This window comes from Chiloscyllium plagiosum, chromosome 10 (genome assembly GCF_004010195.1).
Source record: "Chiloscyllium plagiosum isolate BGI_BamShark_2017 chromosome 10, ASM401019v2, whole genome shotgun sequence".
Classification (NCBI taxonomy): Eukaryota; Metazoa; Chordata; class Chondrichthyes; order Orectolobiformes; family Hemiscylliidae; genus Chiloscyllium; species Chiloscyllium plagiosum.
The window spans coordinates 74304213-74318999 of NC_057719.1; the positions used below are offsets into that span (position 1 = coordinate 74304213).

The following is a 14787-nucleotide window of genomic DNA, read 5'->3' on the forward strand; positions in this document are numbered from 1 at the left end:
ACGAGGGGGCATATTTTAAGGTAAGAAGAGAAAGACTTTAAAAAGATTCATGAGGTTCACACAGAGTGGTTGGTATGTGGAATGAACTGCCAGAGAAACATCTAAAAGACATTCAGATAAGACATGAACAGGAAAGGTTTGGAGGGATATGAGCCAAGCACAGCAGGTGGGACTAGTTTAGTTTGGGAAAACAGTCAGTGTGGACTGGTCAGACTGAAGAATCTGTTTCCATGCTGTATGACTCCAATAAACCTTAAGATTCAGGAAAAGTTTCAGCGGTTTTGAAAACTACCAATGAGAAATTATTAGGCTCCATTATAAAGGATATAATAGATCATAATAAAGAAGAGTTGGATGTTTTTATGAAGGGGAAGTCATGGCTGACGGTTATGACAGTTGTTTTGAGAAGGTAACATGCAGGATAGGTAAAAGGGAACCAGTGGATGCAATGTATTTGGATTTCAAAAAGGCATTCATGAGGGTATTGAACATAAGGCTAAGAGCTCATGATGTTAGTGGTGGTATACCGGCACAGATAGAGAATTGGTTAACTAATTGAAGGTAGTGAGTTGGGATAAAGGAGTCAATTTCAGGATGGTAACTTGTGGCGTGGGGGCACAATTATTTATAACATCTATTAATGACTTGCATGGTGGAAATGAACATAATTTTGCCAAGTTCGCAGATTACACAAAAATAGATGGGAAGGAAGTGATGGGGATGACATATGAGTCTACAGAGCAATATAGACAGACTGAGTGTGTGGGCAAAACCTCAGCAGATGGAACATAATGTGAGAAAATGAGGTTTGATACTTCAGCAGCAAGAATAGAAGCTATTTAAATGGGTGAAGACTACAGCACAGAGAGGTTCTCATGCATGAACCATAGAAAATCTAGCATCTAACTTCAGTAGGTAATAGGGAAGGCAAATTGACTGTAACATTTATTTAAAAGAGAATGGAATATAAAATTAAGGAGGTCTTGCTAAAACAATACAAAGCTCTCAACAGACCACACTGAATACTGTGAATATTTTTGGTCTCCTTGACTTAAGGAAAATAAACTGGCAGTTGAGGGAGCATGTCCACTCAGCTGATACTTGATGTAGAGGGATTTTCTTGAGAGGTTAAAATGAGCAGGTTGGGCTTTTACTCATTTAGAAGAATGAGAGGCAATCTTATTGACACATGCACGATGAGGGGACTTTATACACCGATACAGAAAGGTTGCACTCCCCTGTTGGAAAGACCAGAGGGCACAAACTCGGGGTGCACATTTAAGACAGAGATAAGGAAGAATGTCATATCTCTGAAGCTAGGAAATCTGCAGAAGTCTTTAACCTCCAAGGGCTATCTAGGCTGGGTCATTAAGGGCTGAGATAGATGTCTAATCAGTATGGGAATCAAGGATGATGGGGAAAAGGAAGGCAAGTGAAGCTGATGGTAATCAGATCAGCAACACTATAATTGGATAGTTCACCAGCTCTTACGGAGTGGACAGGTGGGAGGGACATTCAAATAATATTGACAAGCCGTTTGAGGGGCAAACACGCGGGAAGTCCATAATCCTGTTGAAGTAGCAATCAGTGTCTGGCATGTAGCTCTGATCTTATGATCTCAACATATGTGTTTGTGTAAAATGTAAATGGAAAAGCGGTCTGCTCTGTGTGATGATTCAGATAGTTACTATTTGCTGAATTCCCAATTACAAACTCGCATCACTGTGTTCACCTGGGCAACAGGTTTGGGTGGTCAATATTCACATTTCCCAGCGAGGGTACGGGAAAACCAATTCCAGCTCCACAACCCTCCCAAAGCCACGCATTGGCAATGCTGCCGCTGGTTTCCAGCTACCTCCGCCAGGCTGTATCTCTGTCCCTGTATCCCCGGGCCGGGCTCCCGCTCCCCCTGTATCCCCGGGCCGCTATGTCCGTCTCCATCCAGCTCCAGCCCAGCCCCCGGTGCCTGTTCGATGAGCCGCTCGAGGTGAGAGTGAGCGGCCTCTCCCCGCTCCAACAGGTCACCCTCAAGGCTTGGCTCCGCGACGAGAAGGAGCAGCTTTTCCATTCGGCCGCTTTCTACACGGCGGACCCCCGCGGGCAGCTCGACCTGGCTCACTCCCCCTCCCTGGGGGGACACTACACCGGCGTCCAGCCCATGGGCCTCTTCTGGTCGCTCAGCCCCGTCACTCCGTTCACTCGCCTGGTCAAGAGGGACGTCGCCACTTCTCCCCTGTCCGTCCACATCGAGATCTTTGAGGGACACTGGAGCCTCGGGCAGCTCCCAGCGCAGCCTCTGGCCACCGCCATCAATCAGCGCTGGTTCATGAAGGAAGGGCTGCTCAGGATCCCAGTCAGAGAAGGCAGGATCCGAGGGACACTCTTCATCCCACCCGGTGAGACCTGACTTCCAATTAGACACATCAACTTTGCTCAAAAACAAAATTAGAAAGAGCGGCCAGTGACCCGGCAGTTCTGAAGGCGTGTTGAGAGAAACCGAGTGAACGTTTTGAGCTCTCCACAAAGCTCCTCTGAATTCTTCAAAGCTGGAGAAGAGCCATCCAATTCACTCTGTTTCCCTCTCCACAAGGAGCTGCCAAACCTGCTGTGTTTCCAGCACTTTGTGCTTATTTCACATTTCACAGTATGTTGCTTTTTAACTTTACTCTGTTAGCCCTCGCACTGGACATCACCTCAACATCTAATGCTCAAATTGTCATTCAAAATAATAATAGGAAGGGTTAGATGAATATGGGCCAAATGCTGGCAAATGGGACAAATTAGTTTAGGATATCTGGTCAGCATATGATACTCTGTGGTTGTGCTCTCTGTTATAAACCAGTGCCTTTAAACTAATATGACATTACAAATTACTTTTAATTTGACAATAAAGAATATATATTTTAAGACCACACAATTCGGAATTATATTGTAGTATTCTTTTGTTTTCACGAACAAAAGCAGAAATTGCTGGAAAATCTCAGCAGGTCTGGCAGCATCTGTGGGATGAAATCAGTGAACATTTACGGTCCAGCGACCCTTCCTCAGAACTGAAGACGTTCGATTTCGGATTTCCAGCATCCACGCTTCTTTCGGTGTTTTTTTCCCCCATTATGTTCACATTTAAGAATACCGATTTCAATATCCTCCCACACAGCAAAGTTGTATGAGTAATCACTTCTGCAATGGAAACCGTCTGGAAATTGTGCAACCCATCAGTTTTAGTAAAGGTGTTCAAACATCTAATTCCCATTCACCACTATTTATACCCGGAGCCTAGCTTGAGTTTAGATCCAAGTGAAGAATGCCTACTAAGAATTATTTTGTCTGCAGTGAAACCTTTCATCTCAAAGCAAGTTACTTTCTTGGAAAAATCTTAATTAATTAGGATATCTGATCAGCGTGGGTGAGTTGGACTGAAGGGTCTGTTTCCATGCTGTACAACTCTGACTCTATAGCTATATACATACCACATTGTTTTGCATTGCTGTTATGAATTCTCACAGTTTAAAACACAACTTTAACATGCTTCCCCACAAGACAAAACCAATTTAAACCTAAAGCAAAACACTCTGGATGCTGAAATCTGAAATAGTAAATGTCAGATCAATCCACTGTTTGCTACTCTTTGTTTATGAAGTGGAGAATTACTTATCCAGTAGTTATCAAAAATAATAATTGTTCTCTAGTGTATTTTCTTGTAACATCCCCCTCTTTTACTAGCTCACTGGCCCTAGCATCCTTTACATTTTCTGTACACCTCCATCCACAAACTTTTATCTTTCTCTACTTCTGTTCTATTTCCCCTTGCCCTGTCTGAGATTATGTTATTCATGAGACCCACATCCCACGCTCTCATCCCTATTCCCTCAATAACTAGCAATCCCTCCCGGCTCCCATGTTGGCTGATATAATTAACCATTATCCTCCTTTGGGTTCTGTTGTCAAACCTGCAGTCGTCACCGTCCTCAACCCTGCACTGGTTCCCTGCAACTCTGATAATTACTTGCCCAATCCAAACTCTCCTTCCTCATCAAAGTCCTTGGATGTGCTATTGCCTTCTGATCTATGTCTATTTTCCCAGGCCTCAATGCTTGATTTTCACCCAGTCTGGTTTCCATTCTTGCCACAGTGATGGAACAGCAAATCACATCCTCTCTGACTGTGACAAAACTTCCCTTCCTCACCTATCTCAACTAACCTTTGACATGATTGACTACACCATACTCCACCACTACCCCTCTATCTTTGTCCGTTTGGATGAGACAGTTGTCACCTCCTTCCTTTCTTATCTATTCAGTCATAATTAGAGAATCGCCATCAATTTCTTCCCATTCATGCACTGTCACTTTTTCTATGCTCCAGACAGCTATCCTCAGCTCTTACAATTTCTCATCTATGTGCTGCCCGCAATCATGTTATATGAAATCACATTAATACTGAATTATAGTGATTAATACCTAATTTTGCCTCGTTATTATCTCTCTCTGTCTCCTCATTGCTTCTACATAGTCAGACTATCTTGACTAGCATCCCCAGATTTTTATTAGGATGGACAAGAATGTCCTCTGCTCTAATATTTGGAATGATGCAGAAGTGCCAGTGTTGGACTGGGATGGACAAAGTCAGAAGTAACATGAACACCAGGTTATAGTCCAACAGGTTTATTTGAAATCACAAGCTTTTGGAGCAAAGGCCCTTCATCAGGTGAAGTGGCGGCATGAGTGTTGGACTATAACCTGGTGACATGTGACTTCTGACTCAATAGGTTGAAGCCATTGTCTTCAGTCCCACCTAAAACATCTGTCCCTCTTCATGGTGATTGCATGAGGTTGAATCAGACTATTTGTAACCTCTGTGGTATATTTGACCCTGAGATGAATTTCTGACCACAAATCTGTTCTATCACAAAGACTGTATATCTCTTTCTGCATAACATTGCCAAATTCCACCCTTGCCTCAGCTCATCTGCTGCTGAAGTCCTCATTTGTGCCTTGCTGCTGTCAGGATTGACTACTACAGTGCACTCCTGGATGGTCTCCCAAACTCCAGAATCCATGAACTTGATGTCACCCAAACCTCTACTGCAATCTAACCACACCAACACTTAATAACCCTGAGTTTATGGACCAGAACTGGCTTCGAGTTAAGTATTTAAAATTCTCATCCTATTTGTCAAATCCCTCCATAGCCTGACTATTCATAGAGATATACAGCACGGAAACAGACACTTCGGTCCAACTCATCCATGCCGACCAGACGTCCCAACCCAATCTAGTCCCCCCTGCCAACACACAGCCCATGTCCTTTTAAACCCTTCTTATTCATATTCCCATCCAGATGCCTTTTAAATGTTTCAATTGTACTAGCCTCCACCACTTCCTCTGGCAGCTCATTCCATACATGTACCACCCTCTGTGTGAAAAGGTTGCCCCTTAGGTCACTTTTATATCTTTCCCCTCTCACCTAAACCTACGCCCTCTAGTTCTGGACTCCCCCACCCCAGGGAAGAGACTTTGTCTATTTATTGTATCCTTGCCCTTCATAATTTTGTAAATTTCTATAAGGTCACCCCTCAGCTTCCGATGCTCCAGGGAAAACAGCCCCAGCCTGTTCAGCCTCTCCCTATAGCTCAAATCCTCCAACCCTGGCAATATCCTTGTAAATCTTTTCTGACTCCTTTCAAGTTTCACAACATCTTTCCAATAGGAAGGAGACCAGAATTGCACGCAATATTCCAAAAGTGGTCTAACCAATGTCCTGTACAGCCGCAACATGACCTCCCAACTCCTGTACTCAGTACTCTGATCAATAAAGGAAAGCATACCAAATGCCGCCTTCACTATCCTATCTACCTGCAACTCCACTTTCAAAGAGTTATGAACCTGCACATCAAGGTCGCTTTGTTCAGCAACACTCCCTGGACCTTGCCATTAAGTGTATAAATCCTGCTAAGATTTGCTTTCCCCAAAGGTACTCCCTATCTCTGTTATCTGCAATAATCAGCAATCGTCTAATTCTGGTCTCTTGGATATCTCTGAACCTTCAGCTTCTGAGACCTTGATTAACCCAACTCCTTTGTTCAACATTTCTCCACCTCTCTATCCCACTTTCCTCCTTCAAGGTGCTCTGTTTCTTCAAGAGATTGTCTTTAACATGTGCCACTTGCTCTAATACCTCCGTATAATGCCTCTGTAAATTATCATGGGCCATTTTAGTCTGTTAAACACACTATATAAATACTAGTTGTTGACTCTGAAGTAGTTGATTACTTCATTGAATGTGAAGCCTTGCCCTTTGAGTCCTATTTCTGAAATGTTTAAGACTCTGGACTCATCCATATCTGTGGCAATAAAATAACTTACATTTACATAAGAACTAGGAGCAGGGGTAGGCCATCTGGCCCTTCAAGCCTACTTCACCATTCAATAAGATTATGGCTGATCTTTTCATGGCCCCAGCTCCACTTACCCACCCTCTCACTGTAACCCTTAATTCCTTCATTGTTCAAAAAAAAAATCTTAGCTTTAAAAACATTTACTAAAATAGCATCAACTACTTCACCAGGCATTCCATAGATTCTCAACCCACTGGGTAAAGAAGTTCCTTCTCAATTCTGTCCTAAATCTGCTCCCCCTAATTTTGAGGCTATGCCCTCTTGTCTTTGTTTCACCTGCTAGTGGAAACATCCTCTCCACTTCTATCTTATCTATTCCCTTCATAATTTTGTTTCCATAAGAACCCCCACCGCCCCCCCCCCCCCGCCCGCCAACATTCTTCCAAATTCCAATGACACTAATCCCAGTCTACTCAGTGTCTCTCCATAAACCAACCCCCTCAACTCTGGAATCAACCTAGTGAATCTCCTCCAGACCCCCTCCAGTGTCACTACATCGTTTTTCAAGTAAGGAGACCAAAACTGCCAGTACTCCATGTATGGCCTCACCAGCACCCTATATTGGTGCAACATAACCTTCCTGCTTTTAAACTCAGTTCCTTTAGCAATAAAGGACAAAATTCCATTTGCCTTCCAGGTCACCGGTTGTACCTGCAGACCAACCTTCTGTAACCTCCTCCAGTCTGGGAGGGAGTGAGCGAGCAACCAACGTTCTGTGATTCATGCACAAGGACATCCAGGTCCCTCTGCATTGCAGCATGTTACAACTTGTTTTCATTCAAGTAATAGTCCTTTTTACGGTGACTTCTACCAAAATAGATGACTTCACATTTATTAACATTGTATTCCATCTGCAAGACCTTTGTCCACTCAAAGTATCTATGTGCCTCCGCAAAGTTTCATAATCCTCTGCACAATTTGCTCTGCTACTCATCTTAGTGTCATCTGCAAACTTTGATACCCTATACATGGTCCCCAACTCCAAATCATGTGTCAGTTGTGAATAATTGCAGTCCCAACACTGATCCCTGAGGCACTCCACTACTTCCTGATTGCCAACCAGAATAGCACTCATTTATCCCCACTCTTTGCTTCCTGTTAGTCAACCAATCCTTGATCCGTGCTAATACTTTACCCATATTGCCATGCATCTTTATCTTATGCAGCAGCCTCTTGTGCAGCACCTTGTCGAAGGTCTTTTGAAATTCTAGGTACACCACATCCATTGGGTCCCCGTTGTCCACTGTGCTTATAATGTCTTCATAGAATTACAAACATTCTATTTATAGACCTCCAGTCACAAAATTATGACATTCCAAAGGACGTTTGCCCCCACCAAGCTCCCATGTGCCACTAGCATTGAGATAGTCAGGTAATTTGACTTTTCGAAGGATAAATAAGATACCAGTTCAACCTGTTGGATAGATAACTAACATTATAGTTCAGAAAAATACCTAGAACATGGGTGTCATTCCAATTTTGTTGAGGTACATTTGGAACCTGCTTCCTCCCCCTGTTGAGAATTGAAGGCAATGACAAACCACGACTGACAAAACCTGCTGAGGAATCAGCTCATGATGAAGCTGAAGCAGCAGCAGCAGACAATAAACCAAACAACCTAACTTCAGGCAGAGTATACTTGAATGTACTGACAGGTGAATGTTGATCAGGACATTAGGAAGAATTATTCTTCTCTAAATGAGTGCCATGAAATGCACATAATGGGTAAACAGAGACTTGATGTAAATTTTAATTTGAAAAACCAAACCCTAACATTGCAGCATTTCATCAATACTACACCAAGTGTATCAACTAGGATTTTGTGGTCAAGACACTGTGTGGAGTTTGATCCCCACATCCTTCGAGCACGACCACTACTTGCAGCAGATGTTGGGATTGAAAGGTGGCTAGTGGCTTCTGACTCTTTGGAAGCAATGATAATTATTGCTTGTTGCTATTGCTAACACAGCCATTAACATCTCCACGAGGACAGCAAATGTCTAATGCACTAATCCGTCAAAACACTGGTTGGAAACCAAGGAGATAATGAAGTGGGCACAACATACTCCTACTTTAAAAATAAATCCTCATCCATTTGGCTAGATGCTATGTTACAATTAATAAGTTACCTCTTCCAGATATACCACTCTAATTAAACAAAAGTACACTTGAATCTATTAAAACGAGTTTCACCAGAATGTTGTTGCTAGGTTGTTGCTTTCAATGTAATATTTTCAGTCCCTTATTCACCATGGGAACAGTTTCCCTCTGATAGTTACTCCACACTGTAAAATCTGACAATGCACTCAAAAGATGTGGGAGGCAATGATGTAGTAATCCTGAGAACCGGGAAAGTTCTGGGGATGTGAGTTGAAATGCACCATTGCAGATGGTAGAATTTGAATTTACTGAATAAATCTGGAATTAAAAGCTAGTTTGATGGGGACCATGAAATGGTTGTCATTAAAAATCCATATGGTTCTCTAATACTCTTTAGGGAAGGGAAAACCACCATCTCCACCTGATCTGGCTGACATCTGACTACAGATTCACAGCAATATGGTTGACTTTTAACTGAGTAAGACACTGCCAAACTTCTGATGAAAGGAATGAAGCTAGGTGGGCCATTCAGTGTTGACTGTGACACCAGCAATGTCCCTGTCACCTTCCAATCTGCCGTTGTTGCATCCCTAAATTTGAGTTGTCCCACAGATTAGTCAACCGACAGTTTCACATATTCATCCTCAGTAAATCATTCCTGACGGACAATATCCCATACACAGCCAACCCCATGTCCCAGTGACAGGGCAGGTCCACCAGAAGTTGAGGCATAGTGAAATACAGGCAGAGGGAAGTTGTTGTAGGAGTCCTTAACATTGCCTCTAGAACCAATAAATTGTCATGACATTTGGTCAAACATGGAAAAGGAAACCTCTTACTGATTACCATCTAGTGTCTCCTTTCAGCTGATGAACCTGTTCTCCATGTTGAACAATTTTTGGAGGCACTAAGGGTGTCACAGGCATAGAATGGACTATGGATGTGGACTTCAACATCCATCACCAAAGTTGACTCAGAATCTCCAGTACTCCACATCAGAAACCAATCTGTACCAACTTTCTAAATGCCTAACAAGGTGACTTCAGGTGAGAACTCATGCAGGGTGTTCTTTCGTGAAACCGGAAACTGACAGGGCTCAGGAATCATTCTCTTAGTACCAGGCCTGTCTTTGCTCGAATTGAAGAGTTGGGCCCCATCAATAGAAAAGAAATGTGATTAGGGTTAGGCAATAATCATCCACCCTGGGAATATTACTGGTACAGCATGCCAAGGTAAATATCACAAATGGCATTCAAACAGTTTTCTAGCAGTGCACATATCCAGGAAATATTGAAGAAAATTAGATATTCTGAATAATTCTATCAACTGTTCTTCAACTGGTACTTCAGTAAAGAATAGCAGCTACTCACCTGTATCAGACATCTTCACACAGCTAGGGTGTGTATACTATCACTGCTGTGACCTGTGTGCACGTCACAACAATCACAGAAGCTGTTAGATTTGAGAGACAATGATTCAAGTTAGCTAGTTCCATAACGGGTGCAGAGTTTTATTGTAGGAGTCTGGAAAAGGACATTGCAATTCATTGAGGTGTAATAAATCACTGAGACATTCCCCAGAAAGTCCTTGCCTCCATGCAGGTTTTAGTGTTAATTCTGCACTTTGAGGCTGGAATGAGGGCACCTCCATAAAGAAGTCGTCTTCAACTGTGTGATTAGGGAAACCTCCATCTGCCAGAGCCTAGCAAAGGGAAGTTGTCTGATATTCACCTGTCTTCAATGTCGACTACTGCAAAACGAGGCTGAATGTAAGTACATGAACTCATACTGAAGAGGAATTGTGCAAGTCATCAACAGTGATGAGTCATGGCCAAGATTAGTACAGGTTTTACTCCACAATGAAATCTTGTGCTCCATAAATTACTTAGGTCGTGCTTTCCAATTCAGAGACTGACTCCATTGCCAGATGACACACCACACAGTGATATCAACTGAACTGTGATCGCAAACACAAAATGTTTGGCCCTTTTAGTTTATCAGAACACAGTAGGCCGGTGCAAGGTCCACAGTCTTACACTGTTCCCAGGTACATTGAAGATGCTGAATGTGGTTTTCAGTTTTTCATTCCAAAGTTCCTGTGGTGTCCATAAGTGCCACAGCACACCTGACACTATGATAGTGATTCTTCAGGATGGTGTCTCTCAAGGGACCCAGCATTCATAATTTATCTGAATCCTTATCCTCTCCAAGAGTTAACTCAACTCTGCCGTTCATCTCTTCACTTTACCTTTCCTCTGAACTTCTTGGACAAATAGCAGCCCCTTTGTTCTCCTGGCTCTGATGATTTTCTGATTGCTGGGATACACCAGGCCATCCACCCTGTCCCTGCTGATCTCACTTGCATCGACTGTGCGACAGCTCCTTCCTCTGCCTCCAACAGGGAAGCCACAGAGCCCGTTTGATCCCAGGATCTCGCAGAGAGAGAGAGAGAGAGAGATGCTAGGGGGTGCACTCATTCTAATTGGGATCCACCACTGAGACCAAAAAGGAGGACTAGTGGCTGTGAGCCAACTGAGGGCAGTGGTGCTATGAATTTGAACCCTGAGAGCCAAGTGGGGGGTTGGGCAAGCCAGAAATACAGCCACACATAGTTGATGGCAATGACGGAGGTAGCAAGCTATGTGGGTAGGAAGTGGGAGTAGGGATTTGGTTGTGCAGGTCAGAAAGGTGAAATTATTGGAGTGCATAAAGATCAGTCCTAGGGCCTCCAATTATTTGCCAAGTATTTAAATGACTTGGAGGTGGGGGCAGTGTGTAATATATCCAAATTTGCTCATGGTGGAAAAATCGGTGTGAGAACATGTTGTGGTGAAGACATAAGAACCTGAAAGGGTATGTAAATATATTGAGTCAGTGGGCAAAAACTTGGCAGTTTTGTATTTTGGGTAGCACAGTGAGTCAGTGGTCAGCACTGCTGCCTCACAGCGCCAGGGAACTGGGTTTGATTCCAGCCTTAGGAGACTCTCTGTATGAAGTTTGCAAATTCTCCCAGTGTCTATGTGGGTTTCCTCCCACAATCCAAAAATATGCAGATTAGGTGAATTGGCCATGCTAAATTGCCCATAGTGTTCAGGGCTGTGTGGGATAGGTGCATCAGTCAGGGGTAAATGTGGAGTAATAGGGGAATGGGTCTGGGTAGGATACTCTTCAGAGGATTAGTGTGGACTTGGTAGGCCTGTTTCCACATTGTAGGGATTCTAGGATTCTGTGATTCTTAATATAGGAAAATCTGAGATCATGCAGCTTCATATAAAGCCAGACTGTGGTTTTAAATAGAGAGAGATTCCAAAAGTGCAGTTCAGAGGGATCTAGCTGTTTATAGGCTCATAGATATACAGCACGGAAACAGACACTTCAGTCCAACTTGTCCATGATGAACAGCTATACTGAATTAATCTAGTCCCATTTGTCAGCACTCGGTCCATATCCCCCAAATTCTGGATTAGAGGTGCTGGAAGAGCACAGCAGTTCAGGCAGCATCCAAGGAGTTTCGAAATTGACGTTTCGGGCAAAAGCCCTTCATCTGATTCCTGATGAAGGGCTTTTGCCCGAAACGTCGATTTCGAAGCTCCTTGGATGCTGCCTGAACTGCTGTGTTCTTCCAGCACCACTAATCCAGAATCTGGTTTCCAGCATCTGCAGTCATTGTTTTTACCCCATATCCCCCAAACCCTTCCTATTCATATTGCCATCTCGATGCCTGTTACATGTTGTAATTATAGCAGCCTCCACCATTTCCTCTGGCATTTCATTCCATACATGTACCACCCTTTGCATGAAAACGTTGCCCTTTAGGTCCCTTTTAAATCTATCCGTTCTCATCCTAAACCTATGCCCTGTAGTTCTAGACTCCCCCACCCCGGAGAAAAGACCTTGTCTATTTGTCGTATCCATGCCCCTCATGATTTCATAAACCTCTATAAGGTCACCTCTCAGCCTCCAATGCTCCAGGGGAAACAGCCTCAGCCTATTCGGTCTCTTCCTATAGCTTAAATCATCCAACCCTGGCAACATTTTTGTAAATCTTTTCTTAACCCTTTCAAATTTCACAACATCCTTCTGATAGGATGGAGGCCAGAACTGCACATGGTATTCCAAAAGAGGCCTAACCAATGTCCTGTACAGCTGCAACATGACATTCCAAATCCTATACTCAATGCCCTGACCAATAAAGGAAAGCATACGAACTGTCCTCATCGCTATCCTAACTCAAACAAAATATTAATGCACATGTGCAACATGTAATTAAGAAAGCAATTTGAACTTCACTCTTTTTATTGTAGGGGTTTTGGAATTTAAAAATTTGGAAGGCTTGTTCCACCTGCACAGTGTGATAGTGAGGCCATACCTGAAGTACTGTTTTCTGGAAGCAGTCTAAACAAGAGTCACTGGACTGATTCCTGCAATGGAGAGGTTGTTTATGATTGACAAAGTGTGCCAGCAAATTACAAAGTCAAAAGCTGAAATGGTTTGTATTGGTGTACATGAGAAAGATATATTTGTTATAGGGAGTGAACAAAGAGGATCTTTCATTAGAAACCGAATGGCTTTTTAAACTGATTTTGTCAAATACTGTAAGTTAGTTAGTACATGGAGTACAAACTTAAGTCAGTACAAACTTATTTTATAGTTTTAAGTGTCAGGTGAACCTTGCTATGACTTCAAAGATTAATTAAATGCAGTTTTAGCAACCTTACTTTTTGTGGCTGCATCTTGAATTTGAGATTTCAATAAGACACTATTGTGCAACAGTTTATAAAAACCTAGATATTTTTTACAATAATCGTGCTAAGTAACTCAGTGAATTGTGAAACTCGTACGTGTAACACAGACTGGATCCGCTTTTGTTTGTCATCACAAATGATTTGGATAAAAATATGGGAGGTATATTTACAAAGTTTGTAGATGACATCAAAATTGGTGGTGAAGGGGACGCTGAAGAAAGTTACCTAAGATGATAAAGAGATCTTGATCAATTGGGTTAATGGGCTGAGGCATGGCAAATAGAGTTTAATATGGATAAATGGAAGTGTGGAATTTTGGTAATACAGGACTTCTCCTGACAAAGGAGAATGCTCCGCAAATTTGTGATTTGTAATAAACCCATTGGAATATAATCAAGGGTCGTCTGACTTCTGAACTTGTCCACCCCAGTCCAACACCAGCACCTCCACATCAGGACTTAATCAGTTAATGGTATGGCCCTGGGAACAAAATATTAATGCATATGTGCAGCAAGTAATTAAGAAAGCAATTAGAACAAGGGGACCTAGGGGGTTCAGGTACATAATTCTTTGAAATTTGTGTCACAGGTAGACAGGGTTGTCAAGAAAGCTTTTAGCATACTTGACCTTATTGCTCAGACCTTTTGAGTATAGGAGTTGGGACGTCAAGTTGAGATTGTACAGGATGTTAGTGAGGCCTCTTCCGGGAGTACTGTATGTAGTTCTGGTTGTAGGAAGGATATTATTAAACTGGAATGGGTCGAAAAACATTTACCAGTACTTTGCCGGGTCTGGAGGATATAAAATAGACTGGAAAGGCTGGGGCATTTTGCATTGGAGTGTAGGAGGTTGGCGGGGGAGTGACCTTAGAGGTTTGTAAAATATTGAGAGGCATTGATAAGGTGAATAGCAAAGATATTTTTCCCAAGGATGAGGAGTTCAAAACTAGCAGGTATATTTTTAAGGTAAGAGCAGAAAGTTTTAAAAAGAACATGAGGGGCAACATTTTTGCACAGTGGTTCATACGTAGAATTAACTGCCAGAGAGAGTGGTGAATGCAGATACAGTTACAACATTTAAAAGACGCTTATCTAAATTCATGAATAGGAAAGATATAGAGCGAGATGGGCCAAGTATCAGATCTAAAAGTTGAAGTTCTAAATTGGAGAAAGGCCAATTTTGACGGTATTAGGCAAGAACTTTCAAAGCTGATTGGAGGCAGATGTTCGCAGGTAAAGGGACGGCTGGAAAATGGGAAGCCTTCAGAAATGAGATAACAAGAATCCAGAGAAAGTATATTCCTGTCAGGGTGAAAGGAAAGGCTGGTAGGTATAGGGAATGCTGGATGACTAAAGAAACTGAGGGTTTGATTAAGAAAAAGAAGGAAGCATATGTCAGATATAAACAAGATAGATCAAGTGAATCCTTAGAAGAGAATAAAGTAAGAGTATACTTAAGAGGGAAATGAGCCGGGCAAAAAGGGGACATGACATAGTTTTGGCAAATAGAATTAAGGAGAATCCAAAGGGGTTTTACAAATATATTA

At 42.5% G+C, this 14787-nt stretch overlaps 1 protein-coding gene across 1 annotated transcript in view; it reads left to right on the forward strand.

The window, feature by feature from the left end:
• Window positions 1-1105: 1105 nt before the first annotated feature.
• Window positions 1106-14787, forward strand: part of LOC122553781 (acyl-coenzyme A thioesterase 1-like) — a 20487-nt gene continuing 6805 nt past the window's right edge. Inside the window, exon 1 of the mRNA XM_043698095.1 lies at window positions 1106-2396. Coding sequence (XP_043554030.1) covers window positions 1832-2396 — 565 coding nt within the window. The 5' untranslated portion in view covers window positions 1106-1831. The remainder of the gene's footprint in view (window positions 2397-14787) is intronic.